The sequence below is a fragment of the Lissotriton vulgaris genome, chromosome 6, assembly GCF_964263255.1.
Source record: "Lissotriton vulgaris chromosome 6, aLisVul1.2, whole genome shotgun sequence".
Classification (NCBI taxonomy): domain Eukaryota; kingdom Metazoa; phylum Chordata; class Amphibia; order Caudata; family Salamandridae; genus Lissotriton; species Lissotriton vulgaris.
Window position 1 is genome coordinate 1713862113 of NC_141694.1, and position 24043 is coordinate 1713886155.

General features: G+C 43.5%; 1 protein-coding gene across 1 annotated transcript in view; it reads left to right on the forward strand.

Moving 5' to 3' along the window:
- The window catches only part of IARS2 (isoleucyl-tRNA synthetase 2, mitochondrial), a 628540-nt gene that overhangs the window by 566235 nt on the left and 38262 nt on the right, over positions 1 to 24043 (forward strand). Inside the window, exon 21 of the mRNA XM_086927919.1 lies at positions 6634 to 6824. Within this exon, the coding sequence (XP_086784045.1) occupies positions 6634 to 6824 (191 nt within the window). The remainder of the gene's footprint in view (positions 1 to 6633; positions 6825 to 24043) is intronic.

Here is a 24043-nt window from a genome sequence, read left to right on the forward strand (position 1 = left end):
ATTTTGGCAGAATCATTTTGTATACCAATTTAACTTGATTTGTATTTCTAGTTATGCTTTCTCTGATCAACAAAATGTTATCAATAAAAACATTATTTAACTTTTTGCTGAATTTCTGGGAAGGCATACATTTTGGAGATACTATTTCTGCTGTAGAAAGATCATTTACAATATTAAGGACCTCGTCCTGAATATTGGAGGCTTCAACTATCGTATATGTATACTAAGTAGTTTATTTGCTCAATTATATACATGTATAATTCCTCATCCCTTGTTTAAATCTGTCTTGTTTTTTTCTACGTATTTGTAGCGCCATTTACGTTTGATGGGGTGAAATTCTAATTTTGCTTCTACTAGCTTTTGGGTAAACAAGAGAACTGACTTAACTCTTAGTTATTCTACTCTTAACCCTGGGGCTTAATTTACCCATTAAGTAAATGCTTGATTTCAGTTTAGGCTGAGTGTTTTTAGGCATTGCCATCATTGCCTCAGGATTATTCTTCTGTGATTTGCTGACTGTTTTAAATTTCATCTGACTTAAATTCCATTACTGTGAAATGGGTAAGTCAAACTTGATAAAAAATTGGTCAGACCAAATGCATGAGGATACATTTAAATTGTGCATTTTAATGTGGATAGTCCATATTTGTTCTAAAAATGTGTCCTTTGCACTGTGTAGGGCTAGGACAGCTAGTGATAAATGTAATGCAGTCCATAGTTCCATGAATTCACAGTTGTGTCCAGCCTTATGATCATAGACCCAATATATAAAATTACCTATGAGTATAAGTTGCACATGACCGATCAATAAAGAGTATTAAAGTTCCTAAAATAGGTAGGACATACAGCCATGGAAATAGGTTCATAAGAACTAACCTCAATAATAACATGTATGTCTGGTAGTTATGAGACTCTAAGATGAAGACGTTTTACACCTTTACAATTTTTGATGGCATCTCTATAACTGTTTATTATATAAAACTCTTCTGGAACAGTGGATAACAGGTCTGTAGTAGATTCTTCGGAAAGTCATGTTTCTACTTGCAGTAAGATATCTAAGTTAGTACGGCTCAGAAGATTAAAGAGTTTTATATTATATGTTTTACAAGTGAGCGTATATTCAGGTAAGCCATTTGAATACATTTCTCTTTCACCTTTTCTTGATCAGGAAGGGATGATATGCTAGTCTCTATTTATTTTTTTAATATGCGATAATTCCATATGGTAATACCTAATTCTGATGCCATATAGATACTTATATGCCACAAGGCTTTAGGTTCATCAGAAGACTACGCTTGTTTCCTGGCATAATGGCTAGCCCCTGGGCGGAGACCGGCTTTATTTTGTTGCGCCTGCCCTTTGGAGTGCCACCACTGCGCCCATTCACAGCATGAATGTGCAGCCAGCTAGTTTTAATAGTCCCACTGGCCATCCCATCTAGAGCACTGACATTCCAAAATGGAGCTGGAGAATGTTGGGCAGGAAGTATTTGAATCCCCAATTCTCTCTGGTTGGAACAGAGAGCCAATTATACAGTTGAATAGTTTTTCAGGTAAAAGATAGGAGCCTCTTAAACAATCCATTTGCCCAAATCGCCATAAGAAAAGCTAAAATCAGAAATCAATAAGCATCCGTGGTAAAATACACAAGATGATGCTTTGCTTAGTTAATTGAATACGTGGCTGGGTCCTGTGCTCACCTCCTACAGGGGGAGCACAGCCTTTGAGTTACATTTTTAATCAAATTGGGTATAAAGCCACTCTGCGCAGCTCTAAACTTGTATCCACATTGGGGATATGGATGCAGTGGCGGGCGATGAAGACATATCTGATAATAAATAAATGCATATTATAATGGAACATCAATAAATCATAAAGTATACCAAACCAAATATTTTGAATCATACTGATGTCATTGGTGATGGCAATGGTGAGGTAATATGTGGTGTTGCCAGTGATGTCATCGGTGGCCTCTTATGTGAGGTTGGGAGTGATTTATTGGTGGTGTATGCCTTGCAAATCAGAGCTGGTAAAGTGCATGGGTTTTTATTTTTGGTCAAAAACACAACATAAGCTAAGTACTATACCAACTCCAACCAAGCAGCTGGTAGCAGAAGCATAGTGCTCTTCAAGATAAACACTCGCTGCATCATCCCCTCCTTCCTGGCCTTCTACTCCCATAGTCCAGTGTAGTGCCATTACCCTCATTTTCAGTGCTAAACTGTAGAATAGCCAGCAGCACATGAACACCAGTAAGCCCTTTCTACTCTGAAACCCACACTTCCACAAAGCATCCCACAATGGTCACCCTTTAGGTCCTGGTTTCTTGCATACCGCGCTGTTATCCTCAACTCTCTCAAAGCCACCTCCTGTGAAGATGATGTTATGGGGATGGGGGGTTGCCCTAACCAACTCCATTTTGAAAAGAGTTAGTCACAGCTTTTTACATCACAACAAAGTAGCAGTCCACCTCTGCTCTCAAAATCTACCTTCCTCTCCAATTACATATTGACTACTTTTTCCTTTGTACAGCATTACACTACATTCTTGGCTAGGTATTTGCTCTACATATGTCAGATACACACATACATACATAACCTTGCTTCATGTGAAGTTATGAGTTTGTGAGAGAACACATACATAATAATGCTTCATTTGAAGATTTAAGAGTGTGAGAGTGCGTTGTGTGGGTTTGATTTTTCCACCCACACTCTGAAGACCGGATTGACAAATGTGTGTCTCAGTCAGTCAAAACAGGCTCTTGCAGGTACCACTGATCCAGCGGGCCTAGAGAAATTCTGCCTCATATAGAACAACTCTACACCACGATACTCGCCATCATTCATAAAATTAACACTAGGCCCATAAATGACTGAGACATGAATTGACCTACTGAATCATATGACCTAATTAAATCTTAACAAGACATTTACATTTAATTAAGTCAAAAATCATAGGCAATGGATTAACTAATGGTAACTCAAGGAAACAAACAAGACCAGCTTGTCATCTCAAAATCTATTTTTATTAACTTTATTTTAAACAAAATGCATTTTAATGCGAAAACCTTTATTAGCAATTTTATTAAGCAGAATTATTTGTTATTGTCTTAGCAGTTCGAACCAAAATCAGCATGAGAAATGCTCAAACATTTAAATTATTTCTCCATAGCCCTAATTCCCTAACTTAGCTAAAGAAAACCTAAAGGCAAAAAGTAAAGTCTCTAAGGATCTTACGTGAAACGAAAATCTGGCAGCGTCTCTGGAGCACAGGAACGAACGGACAGTGCTCTTAGCAAGGGGGCAATTCTTCTACTATTTTCCTATCTAAAACTAACTAAAAGAATACAAATATTCGAGCAAGACATAATTTGATTGGTCAAAAGACATCTCCTTATGCAGTCATCCGACTCTCGCATAGCAAGAGTCACGTTCGTTCAAGAGCGGCACTGTTCATTATTTTACGTGTCACTAGCAGCTTCCGAAGGTAGTTACATTTGACAAAACTCAATACTACTTCCTTCGTCCGTCCAAGCCTTTCCGCCGCTGAACGTCAAACACGTCCTTGACCATGAAGAAATCTGAACCAAATTTCCTTAGCTTCCACACAGCCTTGTTTGCGAGCCATTCTCCAAGAATTAATGTAGAAAAACATTTCCACATTCCATCGTAGCTGTGCAAGGCCCACTTTTGACAAAGCTTTTCGGACATCCATTTTAGAAATAGGCCACAGGCCTTTTTAGCGTGAGTCTAATATGCAAGGAAACACAAGACAATAATTAATTCAAGAAATGATAATTATTCTGTTACCCACCCCCTTAACTAAAATTAACCCATTAACTATGTTACCTAGTTTTGCATACGAACGAATAAACAAACACAGACACATGAGACGACAAAACATAAACAGAAGCACATTTTAAAGAATGCACATGCTATTATTTTTAAAACAGCCGCAGTTAATATATGACAGAAGAAAGGACAAAGTAAATTTATTATTCAAAGCAGAATAACGAACATGACAAGAGCACAAATGATTAAACCCGCGTGTTGATGTTGGTGCATATTACTCTAGGTTGAGTCAGTACAAACGTGTAAATCATGCAACACTCATTAGTAAAAATAAAAATCATGGGAGTTTCATTTGTCACGAACTATTATTCAGAAATAATTCTGAAAGTCCGCTCCATCACCACAACAATACCCCATGATCAACACTATGGAACGATGCTGATGACAGAACAAAGCCTGATATAACCGACTATCTCCCTGTCAAAAAAAGACTTCTCTTCATCTATATTTTGAAGGACAGACTCTGTTATTCTTGTTGTGTTGATCTTTAAAGGAGTCACTTCATTAAATTACGTTAAAGTGTTGTGTTCACTATGAGTGAACACAGCACAATTTAACATTATTGCCAACACTAATAATCCCGACTTTGTAATTCACTTTTCATCAACATTTAAACGTGCTATAGGTCTGTATGCACTTCTCTGTATTTTGCCCTGCTTAAACTATAAGAATTATTTACTTTGAGCATTGAGGTGATCCTATCCTCTTATTTTCAATACTAGGGTCATAATAGATTCACTCCCCCTTCAGATTCATCATCTAATCAAAGATAGCTTCAGGCAGGGAGAGTACTTTGAAATTTGTACATTTACCGGAAGAATTGAAAAGCGTCCAGTCAGCTTCATCACCACACCATCAGTGATATGGTAAGTGATGTTCTCATTCCACAAACATGCGCCACCTGCCTCAGCTCATTCTAAAATGTTTAACTTTTTAAACATGTCAGCTGTTTTGGCGGATCATGATTTCCCTATAAAGTGCCAGGATGTAAACCCTGCAAGGTTTGCAGGTGCCCCATATTGCTCGGACTAGCATTGTTAGTGACTATATGTGGCTTCTCATGCCTCTCCGAGTGCCCTAAAGCTGTTGAGGAAGAGGAGCAAGAGGGGCCATGGTCTTCATGAACCCCATCCCTCTGGGGCAAGGACTGCTTACAAGCTCCTCTCTGCATTTATTGTTCATAGTTGCTAACATCCTTGTCTGCATACACAGTCCCTTCACTCTCAAGGGCCATTCTGTAGTGCTCTGGGTTCGAATCTGCACCCAGGTTATGTGAGGAAGAACCAAGGTCTCCAAAAGCATTCTTCTGGCCCTAGGAACAACTGATGTGCTCAAAATACTACAAAAGAAGTTCAGGAAGGGATCCTGCTGATGTCTCAAGAACAAGTACTTCAGTTAGATATCCTTTCAATAAGGGATCCTGCATTCCTATGTTTGTTTTGTATTCCTTGGACAAATACCAAATACATTTCTTTCACCCTTTGAATTAAGCCCTGTCTTTAAGGTGCATTTTAAATTAGTCTCAAGGTACTCATAAGCGTGGCTTCTTACTGAGGATGGATTGCAATTTGCAGTTTTCTATTGAGAGGGCTTTCGACTTTCTTGCTCTTAATTGTCTATGACTAATCATGTTTGTTTTTCTGCGTCCACTTACGCCTTCCTGATAGAAAGGAAAGCGTCCCATAAAATATATCCCTTTGCCCCTTGTGTGCTCGGAGCTCGACCAGCGACTCCCAGCAGCGTGAGTGTACACTTTCCACACCCATCGGAGGTGGAGAGCGGGAGTCCAGTCCCGGCCGGAGTCGGCAGCGTATCAAAACTGTACTGTAAATAAGCTACAACTATAAACTTAATCCATCAGATGTTGCAGTAGTTGGTATGCTTAAAGTAGCAAAGAAAAATAGAAATATGTGTGTACCAGGACTCTCGAAGAAAGAGGTCCTGTGTTAATTGAAAGGGCACGTGGGGTGTGGAGAGGTGGGAAAGGACACGTGATTTACTTTCATTAACCTGTTTGTCTGGAAGGTGTGGCGTTTTTTTGTTAAGGTGCCATCAGCAGGGTGAGAAAGACTATTGTATACATCATGCGTTTTCGACCTGGAAATGAATATATACGAAATTTCTAGCTAAAATATTTTGTAACTAATTCCTTAAGGTAAACAAGATGCTGTTTAAATATTCATACTTTGAGGAGGCTTGCCTGAAACCACTCACTAGGAAACAGAGTAAATGTGCATGCCTGAAAAGGTTCATGAGTACCTTTTGTCGTGTTTTAGGGTTATGATTTGTTATCGGCAGCAGCGACTGAAATTCTGCACAATACTACACCCCAAACTCTTTCTCTTACATATTGATGTAATTTCATCTGTCTCTAGCCAACTGTGAAGTAAGTCATGGTGTTACAAGGGCAATATAAAATCTAATTGGGTGTTTTCAAGCACCATTCACTGATTTTACATTTAGGGAAGTAGGGATTGGCAGCAACATTTTATATCGCTCAAGAGACCTATTTAGAATGAATGTTTACACTTTACAAAATACCCAATAAAAAATAAAATAGCATATCTAAATGTCGAGGAATTTCAGCTTAAGTGAATCTTAATGAATTTAACTCATGACATTTAAAAAAAAAGACATATTTAGATGTTTTTAAATTGAAAAGTTACTATTGTATTTTTAAAATACTTAATTAAGAACTATTTTGAGTTGAGCAAATTCTTTAATGGATCTGTTGCTAAAGTAAACGCCACTTCTCATGGGGAAACCTGCGTTTCTTTTTCAAGAGTCCGAAGGTGTTTTTCGCACTGGCTGGATTAATTCGAGCGCCGTTTGGAAGAAGCCGGGTCTGGAAGAAGCGATAGAGGGTGCCTGTGCCCTGAGAGACTCTTTCCTCGGATCCATCCCAGGCAAGAATGCTGTGGAGTATGATGTGACTGTGGTCATTGAGCCAGGACTGCTCTTCGAGTTAATGGAGGTATGACCTAAGTGAACTCCTTCGGAAGCTTGGTAGGAAGCACACCAGTTATAGATTGGCAATTGAAAATGATCCCACGTCATCAGATGAGGCACATAATGCGCAGTACATACATGTGTCCAGCAAAAGATTTCAAAGTTTAGCTTTGTTTGTTTGTTTGTATCCTCACTTTATACGTCAAAAGGCAACACGTGTTTCATTATATGCTAAACATTTTCAAGGCTCAAGTAGTGGGATACATAAATAATAGAAGGTCTGGTTGTTAAAGAGCAGTGTGGTTCTAAAAGTATAGATGTATCCAGCAACCTAATGATAAGGGTATGGTTTTATAGACATCCCGTCTAGGTGCCACTCCCATTGAGTTTGAACAAGAAGCAAGTCCATTTAGGTCTGCAGTGATACACAATTCCCAAAGTGTGAAATTCACAGTAATATCCCTGTCTAACTCAACACAACAGACGTGTGTTAAATATGTGTAGCTCATCAGTACTTCAGATCCTTCCCGAAAGTGCTCTAAATGGACAAGGTAGTCTTTTTTTGAGGATTTGTATCTGTGCATAAGTGCCTGTTGATCATAATTGACCAAGAAGTGCTTTCCTAACTGTTTACATACAGTGCTTAATTAGAGCCATGGTTGCAGGTGTGGTCCACCAGCACTCATTTTTGGGGACTAGCACTTATTGTTTCTCAACAGACTTCGATCTAGATCAGAGACAAAAACACAGAAGAGCGAAAGGAGGAGGAAGGAAAAGATGGTAAAACAGTGATGAGGAGAGAAAGCAGTGGCGAACAAGAGCGAGATAAAGGGGCAGTGAGTGTAGGGTGGTGGATTCAAGAGACATGAGCTGAAATCAAGTATACGCAGCCTTGGAATTCAGCATCCCGACCTTCAGTTAAACTCTGTTGCCGACGTCTGAGCAAAACTGGGACTCGGCACTTATTATTTGACTAATTAAGCACTGTTTACATATATGTTTTCTCTAGTATGTAACTCTGCTATAAAAGCAGGGCAAATTCATTTACAATTTTTTCTTTGGCTTTCATATTAGTGAGAGTATTTGCAGCAGGGCGAATATGACTGTTAGAACTGGCTATTTCTGGCTGGCTAAGGCTGACGCCAAAGCTAGGCAGAAACAACCATTCTAGTCAGGGCAAGGGAGTCACACGCCAAGATAATCCCTGCTCACCCCCTGGTTGCTTGGCACGAGCAGTAAGGCTAAACTCGGAGGCAATGTGTAAAGCATTTGCGCCAGCACACAACAGCAACAACATCCTAGGCACACCACAAAAGGAACTCCACACAAGGTTATTATAAAAATAACTTCTGTATTGTACAAACACATCAGATAGAAGTCACACATGTATATGGTGCCAACTGGCACGGGCAGTATTCACAAGGGATTATGTACAGGACAGGGCCACAAGGGCCACTGTCAGAATCAATACTTTTAGAAATAGAAGAAGTATAGCACAAGATAACAGTTATAAATCACATCCAGTAACTACTGGGAACAGGTAAGTACCACCTACGCAACCCTAAACTCCTTAGGAGAATGTCACGCAGGGAACCAGGACCTCACTAGGACCACCTGTACTAGAAAGAACAACCACCTAAGTATAAAATACATTTAGGGGTATAAGCAAGAACACATGATGCATAAAAACATTCAGAGGTGTAGGGAAGGAAAAACACATGATGCATAAAACATACATTCAGCGGTGTAATAACAAGGCACATGATGCATCAAAACACATTCAGAGGTACCGGAGAAAACACATGATGCCTAAAACATTCAGAGGTGTAAGGAAGGAAAAACACATGATGCATAAACCAACACATTCAGAGGTGTAAAATCAAGGAAGACACATGATGCATAAAAAAACATTCAGAGGTGCCAGAACATAACTCAATAGCGCAAAAACACATGATGCCCAAAAACATTCAGAGGTGTAAGATCAAGGTGCATAATCATATTAAATGCATTACATTTCCTAGCACCATCTCATATTGCGCAAAACTCACATAAGCCACCACTTGTGGCAGTCCCTAGTCCAACTGGCCTTGTTGGGGCTAAGACGCCCTGTGTCTCAATGTCAGGGGCCTAAACGGTGCATCTGCCCACTAATTGCTGGGCAGCTGGTGTAACAATGGTGGGGACAACGTTGGGGCCTTCCAGGCACTTCACAAAGCACTCATGTCCCCCAAGAGCCTCACGGGGCTCCAAACATCATGTGGGCGGTGAGTCGTTCTGGACTCTAAATATAAAATGCCCTCCCGAGCCTCACTGGGCTCCAAACACAGTAAATGCGGCCACTAGCCTCGCTGGGCTCTTAACACTAAGTAATTGCGGCCTCGCTGGGCCGGGATCGGCTCTTCAAACCAAGAGCCCACACGAGCCTCACTCGAGGGGAGGGGCGGGCACCGGCAATGTGCCCCGACGCCCCTCTCCCTTCTCAGGCACTCACCGGGTCTCGCCGATCACTTGGCCCCAGCTCCCGCGAAGGCTCTCCTCTCGTCACGGCTCTCGGCGGCTCCCAGCAATGCTCGGATCACCCGGGCCAATTCAGTCGCGGCCCTCTCGACGAGCCTCCTCACACACGGCAGCTCTTCGGCCAATCCGAGCGCGGCTCAAAGACAAGCCCCTCGTGACGCCGCACTTCCTCTCTGCGCTAGGCCAATCCTAGCGCAGCTCACTGGGCAAGCCTCTTGCGGCGGGCCAATTGCAGCGCTGCTCTTGCAAACGAGCCTTCCTCAGCAGCCCAATTGCAGCACGGCCCCTTCGGTCTCGTCAGCGGACCCCGGGGACTGATGGCGGTGAGCTTCCAGCGGCATATACGGGTTCCCTCGGGTTTAAAAATAACAAAGCGAGGTAGGCACTCGCTAAATAACTCCATAAACGGGGTGGCACCCATTCACTCGGCACACAAGGGGCAGGAGCGCTTCCCACACGGGATAACCACAGCGCTCTGCCAGAAATCAGGATAACCAAACAAGTAGCAAAACGGGTCTGGCGTATAGCACAGTAAGGCTGCGCCCAATCTAGAAATAAGCAAAACAGTTTGCCAGTACTGTGCAGTAATTTACGACAAATTTATATTGAAGAGCTGTTGATTGCTCTATCAAACTGACCACTCTTTCAGTCCATGAAGGTTTTGAAAAAGAGACTTTTGGTTAATCTTTGTTTATTAAATTATTTTTTGACTTTTTAAATAAACTTTGTTTTTTTGTGTTATTTTTTCAAAGATGCATTAGCTATATACAACAATATACAATGAATTGGAGGAGAAACAAGTGAATGGGCAAGGGGATAGGTCAATAAAGCATTTTGGACAACATTTAGACACTAGACACACAACAAACACTAGACACCAGTGAACACTGAATAGTACAAAACAAAGTGGGGGCGGTGGAAGTTGTTGGCGTTATTTCAAACTGTTTACCAAGAAAAAATAATCATTCTTTGTCCTATGTTAAGTTTGGCCTATTTAGAAACAGATTGAAAGACCAACTTAATGCACATTTCTCTTTGCCAAACAGCGAGATAATCGGTTTTAAATAAAGTTTTTACAATTTCAACTTGTTTTTTAACGTTTGGCCACAACCTTTCCAAACAGCCACTACAGTGGCACCAACTGTCAACTACCACCTCAATAGGTCGACGCGTTTCGAATCCTAAATTGTTGAATAGGATTCTCTTCAGGACCACACAAAATAAATCTGTGGAAAACAATAAATAAAACATTCTGTCAGTGGAAACGAAAGAGAGACTCTCAGACTTTCACTTCGCATCCATACACACTCAGTATATTACCTGTCTGAATGTTACTGCGACTTAGGCGTAAAGATGAACTGCAAAGAAGTTGAATAATATATATCAGCATCAATCAGAAGGCACCTCGTTTTTAAAAAATTGCGCAAGAGTCTATGGTACTCACTGAAGGGTGTTTTCTTCCAAAACCTATTGCGGGCATCCCCGAGGGGGCAAATGATCCAAAATCCCAATAGTTGTTTAGGGGGGGACGGAATGGCCTCGAGAGTCAATCTAAAAAAACAACAAACAACGGAAATAAATGTTCCGTTGTGGGCTCCTCGATACATTCAGGGAAAGCGGGAAGTGGCAGACGAGTTATATATACCGCTCGCGGTATCCAAATGTGTCCGTAGTTCAAGGGATCTGCTTACCTGAGGCTTTGCGTCTTTCTCCTCCGAGCTGGGTCGCGGTCAGTAGGAAACGCGATACCAGTGGATCGGAAACGCCTCACTTTTAGTCTAGGCTACTTCCGAGTTTGAACAGAGGTAATCATGGGATTTGTAGTTGATGGAGGAGCCGGGATGGTACTTCCGGGTTCTATTCAATGGATCTTTTAGCCATATTGGTAGCACAGAGTTGTGATACGAACAATAAACTGATGGGGAGGATTGCATTCTATGTGGAACCAACAATGAAGCAATAAAGCTAGTTATACTTTACAGACTGTATAGTTCCGACATTTCGTTTAAGCCTTGCGTGGTCGTATTAAATTTCAAAATCAGCATAGCTTCGAGTTGACGCAGTTTGGCCTCTACATCTCCGCCTCTTGGGTCAGGGTCAATTTTAGATATCACAGTCCATTTGAGATCTTGTTCCCCATGGAGCTGGTCAATCCAATGTTGGACTAATGGGGCAGTGACAACTTTTCTCTTTATTCGCGATTTATGTTGGGACATCCTTTGTCGTACTTCCTGAGCTGTTTTACCTATGTACAACTTGTCACACGGACATATGTTCATCTTTACGCCTAAGTCGCAGTAACATTCAGACAGGTAATATACTGAGTGTGTATGGATGCGAAGTGAAAGTCTGAGACATATGTCCGTGTGACAAGTTGTACATAGGTAAAACAGCTCAGGAAGTACGACAAAGGATGTCCCAACATAAATCGCGAATAAAGAGAAAAGTTGTCACTGCCCCATTAGTCCAACATTGGATTGACCAGCTCCATGGGGAACAAGATCTCAAATGGACTGTGATATCTAAAATTGACCCTGACCCAAGAGGCGGAGATGTAGAGGCCAAACTGCGTCAACGCGAAGCTATGCTGATTTTGAAATTTAATACGACCACGCAAGGCTTAAACGAAATGTCGGAACTATACAGTCTGTAAAGTATAACTAGCTTTATTGCTTCATTGTTGGTTCCACATAGAATGCAATCCTCCGCATAAGTTTATTGTTCGTATCACAACTCTGTGCTACCAATATGGCTAAAAGATCCATTGAATAGAACCCGGAAGTACCATCCCGGCTCCTCCATCAACTACAAATCCCATGATTCCCTCTGTTCAAACTCGGAAGTAGCCTAGACTAAAAGTGAGGCGTTTCCGATCCACTGGTATCGCGTTTCCTACTGACCGCGACCCAGCTCGGAGGAAAAAGACGCAAAGCCTCAGGTAAGCAGATCCCTTGAACTACGGACACATTTGGATACCGCGAGCGGTATATATAACTCGTCTGCCACTTCCCGCTTTCCCTGAATGTATCGAGGAGCCCACAACGGAACATTTATTTCCGTTGTTTGTTGTTTTTTTAGATTGACTCTCGAGGCCATTCCGTCCCCCCCTAAACAACTATTGGGATTTTGGATCATTTGCCCCCTCGGGGATGCCCGCAACAGGTTTTGGAAGAAAACACCCTTCAGTGAGTACCATAGACTCTTGCGCAATTTTTTAAAAACGAGGTGCCTTCTGATTGATGCTGATATATATTATTCAACTTCTTTGCAGTTCATCTTTACGCCTAAGTCGCAGTAACATTCAGACAGGTAATATACTGAGTGTGTATGGATGCGAAGTGAAAGTCTGAGAGTCTCTCTTTCGTTTCCACTGACAGAATGTTTTATTTATTGTTTTCCACAGATTTATTTTGTGTGGTCCTGAAGAGAATCCTATTCAACAATTTAGGATTCGAAACGCGTCGACCTATTGAGGTGGTAGTTGACAGTTGGTGCCACTGTAGTGGCTGTTTGGAAAGGTTGTGGCCAAACGTTAAAAAACAAGTTGAAATTGTAAAAACTTTATTTAAAACCGATTATCTCGCTGTTTGGCAAAGAGAAATGTGCATTAAGTTGGTCTTTCAATCTGTTTCTAAATAGGCCAAACTTAACATAGGACAAAGAATGATTATTTTTTCTTGGTAAACAGTTTGAAATAACGCCAACAACTTCCACCGCCCCCACTTTGTTTTGTACTATTCAGTGTTCACTGGTGTCTAGTGTTTGTTGTGTGTCTAGTGTCTAAATGTTGTCCAAAATGCTTTATTGACCTATCCCCTTGCCCATTCACTTGTTTCTCCTCCAATTCATTGTATATTGTTGTATATAGCTAATGCATCTTTGAAAAAATAACACAAAAAAACAAAGTTTATTTAAAAAGTAAAAAAATAATTTAATAAACAAAGATTAACCAAAAGTCTCTTTTTCAAAACCTTCATTGACTGAAAGAGTGGTCAGTTTGATAGAGCAATCAACAGCTCTTCAATATAAATTTGTCGTAAATTACTGCACAGTACTGGCAAACTGTTTTGCTTATTTCTAGAAATCAGGATAAAGCGCCCACGAGGCGCTGGGGAGCCCACAATTCACAAAAACGCCCCAAAAAGGACCCTCACGGCAAGGAGGGTCCCAGCAGCTGAAGGGCATTATAGGGCAAGGCTTCTAGGGCAAGTGAAGTCTCCCAGCCATCCTCAGGCCAGGCAGAGAGGGCCCCCAGGAAGAAGTCCTCCAGTAGTCCATCAGGTATCCAGGGCTGGGCAGGACCCAGGGATTCCCCTGGGCCCAAGCAGCAGCACGCCCCTGGCAAGATTCAAGTCCAAAAACAAGAACATTTTGGAAGGGGACACAGCCCCTTTTTTATACTATAAAATCCTTTGTCTAAAGGGTGCAGGCAGTGTGAGAACCAGCTAGAACTGGTTATAGGGAACTCCTTTCAGTGTGAGGGGCAGAGGCGACAGTCGCCCAGTAGGAGGTGGAGCCAGCATTGTGGCAGGCAGGCACAGCCCTCTTCACTCCCAGGTGCTATCTCCTCCCACTTCCCTGGCAGCAGATGCAGTCTTTCTTCCACGGGCTGACTCAGACAACCTCCTGGGGCTCCCCAGCCCCTGTCACCCTCAAACCAGACAGTCAATCCACAAGCAGGCCCAGGCACTCCTGGACCAGGCTCACCAGCCAATCACACACCAGACACAAATTACGCAAATATGCCAACTTCTAAAAGTGGCACTTCTACACTAGACACAGTCATGCCGCATATATAATTACGCAGCATTCAATCTCACAAGTTCGTACATATCAAACTCGACCCTGCACTCCCCACACATCAGGAACTACCATGGGCATACATATTCCCCATTCATTCCTATGGGAGGGCAGGTCACTCACCACACATACACAGAGAGATCAAGCACTTTATACTGTACCACAGTGAAAAAGTGCGCAGAGGCCTAAAATCACCAACACCGGGTCACAGAAACAGGCTAGGAAAAATCACAAAAGTCTCGGGGTGAACCTGCCAAAAGGGCCGGGTCCAACAATGACAAAAACGAATCGCTCTTTTTTCGACATGCCCACAACACGAGGTAGAGAAAACAACCGGGCTCTGTGATGTAACCTTCAAAAATGTTCATGGGGCACAACAGAGACGATGTGCCCTATTACAATTAATGTGCGGGCAGCACATTAATTGTAATAGGGCACACTGGGTATAAGGCAGATGCTAACTCCCTGCTACCCTCAGTCAGGGCATGAGTGAAATACAAGCAGCTGCTTTAAGCAGCCGCTCCATGTTTTATTGTGCAGGCAGCACCCAACATGCACTTAAAGTGGTGACAGTAGTTACACTGTATCGAGATGTAGTGAGTCACTGCAGCTGCCTGTAGGGGGATGTTCATGGGACCCACCTTTCTGCCTTTGCTTCCTCCAGAGGGCTACACATGTGGCATACTAAGAATGCATCACCTTGTTGTGGCCCATTGTTGTTGTGCCTTTTAAAACCTTATTTGCCTCTGTGCCTACATCTGTAATAGCAAAAGACACACAGATGATAGACGGAATGTAGAGCAAATCAAACATTTTCCCCCTTTCACTGTGCCACTGGATTCAAGCTATCCTGGCTGATGAGGGGTGAAACCCCGAAACCGGTCTTGGATGCCTGTTTCCGGTCCTGGGAGGACCTGGCTTGGCAGTTTGGGCTGGACTGTTCCCATGAGGCATAGGGTCAAGACGAATGTGCATTGGCCAGGTTTAAACTGGGGTGGCATGGTGAGCAAAAGAATGATGCATTTAACCCAGATCTCTTGACTGGGGGTGAATGGTTTGATTTGTTCTGCATTCCGTCCATCAATTGTGTTTTTTTACATCTGTAATAAGGTACAGGCACAGAGGCAAAGTGATTCCCTCATTTGCATGGGGCCATGCCCACATGCAAATGAGAAAGGTCCTCTCAAGGAAGTGAAGGTGCTCCTTGTACGCCAGCGCTTTAGATATTACAGGAGAGGGCATACAAGCATCTGCAGCCCCTTCTGTAATACTAAAGTAGACTGGGATGCAGAAAATGGGTGCACACACTTCTTGCGTCCACTGGTCATTGTGTGTAACACAGCCCTTGGTCTGTGTTTGAGGCAGAATATTTTTTTTTCTTTTTTGTAACTCATGAATGGCAAAAACAAGACAGAATCTGTTTGTGCTATATTTTTAGGTTTCGCCTATTACCATTCGCTTGCGAATGGAATAGGCGAAAATTCAAGGGCTTGATCGACTAGTGAAACCACTGCGGTTTCTTCACAGTGCATGTGAGGTCACGTGACCACAAACGCGGGTCACGTGACCACACGAGCATCTCCCTAATCCGCCTGCCTCCCCTCGCTCGCATTCACGCCCCCCCACCAGGCTCTCCCGCCCCCATCAGGCTTCCCTCCTAATCCGCCTGCCTCCCCTCGCTCGCATTCACGCCCCCCCACCATGCTCTCCCGCCCCCATCCGGCTTCCCTCCTAATCCGCCTGCCTCCCCTCGCGCATATACGCCCCCCCAACAGCCTCTCCCGCCCCCATCCAGCTTCCCTCCTTAGTACAGAGCTGCGGTCACAGGGCATTGTGCGCCTTGTTCACTTTCTTTCTTTTTCTGTATCCCCCCCTCTCCTGTCACATTTCTTCCTTTGCCTTTCTTCCTTAACTATTTCACGCTTTATCTTTCCTTTTCTTTATTTCTGGCTCACTGCATTTCTCTCTCTCCGGATACCCGTCTCTACCAATTTTTTCACATCAGCCCCACATTTCGTCTGATCTTTCTTTGTTTCTTTTACCCAATTTTCACCCTCCCATCCATTCCGCCTTTTCTTCTGTTCCTTTTTCCATCCACGTTTCCATCCCTCCGTGGACCCATGGTCCTCCACCCTCCCCCGTCCACATGTGCCTCAGTGAGCCCACACCCTTCCACTGTACCTAACGAGGTAGAAATAACTCCGGTTTTAAACAAACAACCGTCCCCAAACAGCAGAGGATGACAAATCCATGGCCCGGGGGCCCAACAGCCACAGTCGGGCAGGTAGAGGCGCCGGCATGTGAGGGACGTTGTGCTAAACCCGTGGCGAGGAACGCGAGGCCTGCCGCAACACGACCTGTGGCAGAGCGCGTGCATTCCTCTGCGCGCCATCTCCACCCCTGTTCCTGCTGTTATCACCTTCAATGCAAACACGTTGACCCAGGCAGGGCTATAGACAAAAGATCTAGCGTTCCAAAGCCTACTGGGCTGGAGCAGAGTCACTCGCGCGTTAGATCAGAGCCTCGCTTTCGATTGACCCCAGCCCAGACAGGCAGCGCATCTCGCTAATCCGCCTGACTCCCCTCGCTCGCCTTCCTGCCCCCGGCCATTTGCCACACTCCTTTCCACTGTCTTGCCTCCCCCTCCATTCTCCTCCCCTCGCTCGCATTCCCGCCCCCCACCAGGCTCTCCCGCCCCCATCCGGCTTCCCTCCGGCCATTTGCCACACTCCTTGCCTCTGTCTTGTTTCTTTAACAGTTGTGCGATATTATCGCTGCTTGCCATTGCTTGCCCAACCCAATTTGCATTGGTGGTGTTACCACCTCCCTCCCACCCGCCTCTTGCATTTTGTCGCTTCTCCTGTGTTCTTAACCCCTTCCAGCAATCCTTCGTGTTTCTCTCCCACCCCGTCCTTTTCCTGCTGTTTATGAAGATTCCTTTCAGGTTTTGCAAGCCTGTCTGGCTTGTCTCAATATCACTTCACCCCATTCCCCAAAACTAAGCCACTCTATGTTCAGCATATAGCCCACCAGAGCCCCCTCGCTCGCATTCCCGCCCCCCCCACCAGGCTCTCCCGCCCCCATCCAGCTTCCCTCCAGCCATTTGCCACACTCCTTGCCTCTGTCTTGTTTCTTTTACAGTTGCGCGATATTATCGCTGCTTGCCATTGCTTGCCCAACCCAATTTGCATTGGTGCTGTTACCACCTCCCTCCCACCCGCCTCTTGCATTTTGTCGCTTCTCCTGTGTTCCTAACCCCTTCCAGCAATCCTTCGTGTTTCTCTCCCGCCCCGTCCTTTTCCCGCTGTTTATGAAGATTCCTTTCAGGTTTTGCAAGCCTGTCTGGCTTGTCTCAATATCACTTCACCCCATTCCCCAAAACTAAGCCACTCTATGTTCAGCATATAGCCCACCAGAGCCCCCTCGCTCGCATTCCCGCCCCCCCCACCAGGCTCTCCCGCCCCCATCCAGCTTCCCTCCAGCCATTTGCCACACTCCTTGCCTCTGTCTTGTTTCTTTTACAGTTGCGCGATATTATCGCTGCTTGCCATTGCTTGCCCAACCCAATTTGCATTGGTGCTGTTACCACCTCCCTCCCACCCGCCTCTTGCATTTTGTCGCTTCTCCTGTGTTCCTAACCCCTTCCAGCAATCCTTCGTGTTTCTCTCCCGCCCCGTCCTTTTCCCGCTGTTTATGAAGATTCCTTTCAGGTTTTGCAAGCCTGTCTGGCTTGTCTCAATATCACTTCACCCCATTCCCCAAAACTAAGCCACTCTATGTTCAGCATATAGCCCACCAGAGCTTCTATGCTTATGAGTGCGGAGCAACGGCTGCCAGTGAGGGGTTTGCATTTGGTGATTGTCAACACAGTACCTTCAAGGCTGAGCCGAATTCTGCGACCTCAAACCAGCAGTGAGCTCCATAAAAACAAGGACACACTGCAAGCTTATGGAAACAGGAATTTGTATGAGCAAACATTGCAGGGGGTAGCCACATACACCATTTTAGTTGCATGTGAAGCATGTTCATCAGAGTTACTCCTTCACAGTATTCGGAAGTCGACACGCCATATGCACATACATGCACTTGCAGTCTTTTCTCTTAGTCCATGAAGCTGCGTTAAACCCAAAACACGGGGAGCTTTTATCTACACACCGTACAATTTCCGTGGTTTTACAGAAGTACCACTCTTTGACCCCAGCAGCAACGTTATTATGAAAACACGACAGGGACTAGACGAGAAAATCTAATGTTGATATCTGCAATGGATTTTTATTACTCTGAACCCTGAATCAAATGCCAACATTAGCTTAAGAAACACACTTTTACACTTTTTACACTTTACACAATAAAAACAAGTATTGGCAAACCCAATACCTCTGGTTGCCAGCCTTCAGGCAATTCCTGTTTTGTTGTGTCATGGTTTTCAAAAAACAAATAAGCCAAGCCCTCATCAATCAAAAAAGAAATGTACTACAGGCAAAAAGTTCTTTGGTCTAAAAAAGAAACCACACATTTCTATAGTACTCCCTGGCACAGAAGGGAACTGCAGCAAAATCAGTCCGTCTGGCATTAGCTGAAAGCCTCTTTCCTTTAAGAAAGAAAAAAAAGTAAAAGAAAGAAAAACAAGCACTGGCATTGCCAATAGGTTTCGCATTTGTAAAGTTGGAGCTATTGGTTTTGTAAATGACATTTTATATTTATATATCGTTATTGGCATTGTCAATAACAATATATAAATATAAAATGTCATTTACAAAACCAATAGCTCCAACTTTACAAATGCGAAACCTATTGGCAACGCCAGTGCTTGTTTTAAAGGGTTGTTACTTGACTAGGGATTGTTAAAATATCTGTCACATATCTACATTTCTGGAAAATTTTGTTCAGATTCATCAGTTGGCACCAACGTTCTTAAGAAAACAAAAAATGTATTTCCTATGGAACGTCTGATCAAATTCCAACTATGCAGGTGCTGGTGCAGCCAGTGTAATATAAATATTTTAGCTATTTTGGAACATCTGTAATACAGAATGCTGTAAACAATTGTTCCCCCAGTGCATGTTTCAGAAAATAGAGGACAAACTGAAGGAAACTGATTATGCAACCATCACTAAAATGTGGTTTTGTTCAAGAACAAGGTAGAATCTGTTTGCTCTTTTATTTAAAGGGTTGTTACTTTACTAGGGATTGGTAAAATATCTGTCACATATCTGAATTGATTTCTGACCTAAAATACATTTTAGTGTACCTTGAGTAATATAGGTTGGTATTTGGAGCCTTTGACAAAGCCAGTAGGTCTGCCTTCCTTAAAATGACACCTTTTATATTGTTACATGATGTAGCCAGTGAACAGCAGTGTATGGTCTGGTGAAGCTACTCCGCGGTGGGGTTTAGGTGCCCGCGGGGTGGGTGGGATGGCAGCGCTAGCCTAACCCTGTGCCCACGCACGCATGGTGATGGACATCTTACTTTACGTAAAAAAAAATTGAGATTCACTAAAGAAACCAAAGGGTGGTAAAGTGACTTTTTAGTTAAGAATGATAGTGATATGTTCCTCTTATGTTAAAAAAAACCTTAGACATTCAGTGAAAAAACAAAAGGGTAAATAGACTTTATACTTAGGTGAAAAAATCACTCAAAACCTCCTATTTTTAACAAAAAAACATTATAATGCACTGGTTATAGTTAACTCAAGTAACTATAACTTGCGCCCCAAAGTAACTATATCTTGCACCCTGGATGTGCTGTGCTTGTAACATCATGTACTACATCACTCATGATATGTTCAGTGACTGCATTTATAACATCCCAGTCGACATCTGAAATATCATCGATAACACTACAATACTGTGCATGGCAGAGGCACACATTTTAAAAGCATTGTTCTATAATTTATTATCATGAGGCATGTAAATAATTGTAAACCGTTACGTATAAAAATAAGACTGCGCCTGTTCACTGGGACCGCCATTCAATTCATGCTTGTACATAGGTGTTGAGCGTACAAGCATCCATCAATAACACAACAGGGAATCCAATTAACGGCCTTTAAGTAGTGAATATTGTAATGGATTTAATTAATACCAATTCTTATTTCATTATGCTGCTTGGTCTGTATTTCAATTCCATACATGTCAACAAGTCATCATGAAAGCGCTTCAAAAAGGGTACAAAATGTAAATAATGTGCAAGAATATTTTTGTGATGTAAAAAAGGAGACACACACAAAATGGAATAAAATGGAACATGGGCAAAACACGTTCCATATAATGGACTCAGACCTTAATCAGATGAACTCCAGTAGTCAATTAAGTAGATATAATCAGTCACCTCATTAAGGTCCAGTGGGCTGCTTATTGTTGCATCGAATGTATGTATTTTCCAAAGACTCATACTTCTACAAGTTCGGTCTGTAAATTCCAATCAAGTGTTTCTATATAGATCATGATTTTTCTTTTGATTTCTGCATTTCAAGTCTTCCCCAGTTTCATATAACCCCCACCTGTAGAAAGTACATTTTAAAAAGCCAATTTCTATCATGTAGGAAACTTTATAAGAAATGTCAAGATTTCTGCTGATAAGCCGTTTAACTGTGGACAATTAGTCACCAAGATGTGAAGATAATTCCAAAGTCTTCTATAACTACACAGTGGAGACCATCATTGTGTTTTATATATATGCCGATTTATTTGTTTAATCTTATTACCTTACAAGCAGTTTTATATATCTGTCTTGTGCTTCTAGGGCATCCAGCAACTTGTGCATTGTTTCACACAAATGTGGTTTTAATATTACAGCTTTGCAGTTGTTGTGGTAAATTGTGGAATGTTAGGTTTAAAATAGTCTAATTGTGATGGCCCGCCTGATCAGAGCGCTGACCCGAGCAATCCTGGACATTGCCCATCACAAGGATCAAATCCCCACCGATCAGTATAGCAACCTCAGGGCTATGCAGGAGCGGAGTGAGAGTGGTTGTGAGGAAAGTTTCCTGGTGTTCATTATGAGCTTATATTGTTGGTGAAGTGAAAAGTGCCTATGCGAAATCAGTATGCAAGGAGTCACTCTTTGAGCTCAGCTACTTTGGTTAATATTTTTCCTCGATAGCTTTGTGAGAGGAGGAAAGCCGCGCCCCCGACACACATTTAGATGAGTTTGAAGACACCAATTGGTGGGGAAAACATTTTGATTTTATGCATTGAATATCTTTCGGTAATCAGTGTCTCTTGCAAAAGACAAATGTCACGACCCGAGCGTTCTAAACGGGACAAGACCGCTTTTCGTTTCATGGGATTATTGAGGCCTCTAAAATTCAGGCTTGTTATTATAACCTCTAAGACATTTATTCAGGGGGGTGAAGTAGATCTGTGAACAGAACCCCAAGAATCGCATGGTGGAGGGGATCTGCCTAGGAACATGAGCGGAGAGGTTTTGGCCAGGCCTTAATACATGAAGGCATACGAAACCCCAGTTAACATGGTCTAAAAAAACATCATGAACATCAAAAACAATACAAGTTGGTATAGTCCATTGTCTATGGCATGAGACATGGGTGAGGACGGAGGGTCAAAGAGACGAGGGTCTTGATCTATGTGGAAAAAGCCTGAACCACACCACCACAGGCCGCCAACAGTGGAAGGCTGGACTGATGTAAGGAGGTATAGCTGGTGGGCAAACATCGCAGAGCTGCTTCAGGTCAGCACCCTGCCTGGGCATGAGGCTAGTTTATTCAGCACTACTTGCGCTCTTGTGCTTTCTCTTCTGGGCCTGTGTGGGGGTGTGACCCATGTTTCTTCACCATGCACTAGGATGATGATCGGGGCAACGACTCACAGGGGGACCCAACATCAGGCCTGGAGGCAGTTTGGCAGGGAGGCCCAGAACACAGCTTTCGTCATCTAGAGTCCAGAGTTGATAAAGCTGGCCATCCCAACAGAATACCAGCCTGAAGGGTTGTGTCCAGCCAGAAGACACTTCTTTGAAGTGCAAGAAGTCTGTTATCAGTGTGAACTCTCTGCAGTGCTGGAGGGTGAGGAGGGAGACCTCTTTATTGAAACCAATCGTGTGGCCCTGAAAGCTGAAAGTGGATAGGTTGCTTAGTTTTGGCTGCTTTCAGAATTGGTTCTTTTATTTGGAAGTCAGGCACAAAAGCCTTGCGTCTTGTGGCCTAGCCGCAGGCCCCCCAGGACAGCCGGCCTGGTGGACTCTATCAAGCTGAAGCCAAGCAGTGTCTTCCGAGCCCAGGGTAGAATGAAAGAGAGCTTGAGTGTAGCCTCGAATGTCAGAGCCTTTACATCTGCTGGTACCCCCCAAAGTCTGATATAATTATGACAGGATTTCTTTTCGGGGTCCTTGGCTTGGGCCCAGAGTTTATCCTGCCGTTCATGGAGGCTGCTAATTCTTGGCACAACATTTCCACCTCCACCTCTGGAGGTTTCATCGTCCTCCAAAGTGAACACACAATCCCCCAACAAGGACAAATCCAGTCTCCAGTCCCGCAGGTCTTGTGATAAGTCTTTTTTAAGGGCCTGAATGTCTGATTTTAGTGAGTCAAATAGAGAGGTGAGGAAGCTCTTGGTAACCGGTGCCATGTCCGAGTCGTTGTTCCCTTAATCTGAATGAGTGTGGGGCTGAGAATCAGTAGCTGAATCTTTAGCAGAGACTAGTGTAGAACGAGTAAGCATCTCTCGAACAGACTTGTCCCGCTTGTTTTTAGAGGTCGCTATCATGAGTGCAGGTAAAAGGGAGCTCAGTTGTGAGGTGCTTCAATGGGTCCAAGGAGTCCCACCACAGCATTTCCAGGTCTGACTGAGGTTGGCCTGGGCTGTCAAACCAGCGCACAAGAGATGTTAGGCAGGCCCTCCACAACCAGGCAACTTCAATTAGGTGCTCTCTGCATGGTGGGGGGCGCTGACCCGCTGCAGCTGTTGAATGCAGGCCATGGGCGCTCAGAATCACACTTTCACTCCTAGGCGGCTGCCATTTTAGCTAGTGCGCACGCCGGTAGCCCATTCACTGCGGGTGTCGGAAGTGCCATCTAGCTTGGCTTTCAAGGCCTTCCCAGCCTCCAGAGGCCCATCTAGGCTGAGATGCAAGTTTCGGTAGGTATGGAGCCCCATGAGGTTCTTTAGTCACGGGCCCAGGAGGCAGAGAGGTGAGAGGCACGTCCTACTCCGCCGCCATCTTGGCCACTCCCCTGCATAGGCATGTTTTTAAGGACACTATTAAAGGTGTAAAAATAAGAATCATTGGCTATGTAAATAATTTTGAAAACTCCCAGATGAAGGCTCTTGAAGCCGAAATTAAATGTTTGGAATTTGGACACCAATCAGAGGAAGGAGTCCTCCACTCAGACAACCTTAGTTGTAAAAAATACAGATACAAGATTGTAAGTACCAAGACAGGGCATTGGGTAACCAAATTTAACTCGATAAAAATGTGTGTCGGCAACTCCGCTGAGAAAGTGTTAGCCTGTTACCTGAAATATAAACAGAATTACCCCCAAATGACCCCATTTAGAGGTAGGAATGGTCTCTTATACCTAGATCCATTGAAAATATCTCATATTTTCCTAGACCTCTACGAAAACCTATACAATGAAAGTAAGACTGTCACTGCAGGTGATAGCCTAGACTACTTAGGTAAGCTAAACTAAACCATTCCCAAACGCGATCCCCAACATCAACTCCTCATAAATTAAGCTATCACTGAAGACAAACTGCAATCCGCCATCATATCCCTTAAACTTGTTAAAGCACCTGATCCAGACAAGCTTATTGCTTGCTTTTATAAACAGTTCTCAGGTGAAAAACACTCTTCTTGATCTCTTTCCTAGCTATACCAAGTCTGGATCCATTCAAGGTACCACAGCAGAAGCTTTAACCCGTTCCGTGCTCGTGACGGAACCGCTCCGTCACGAGCCTCAGG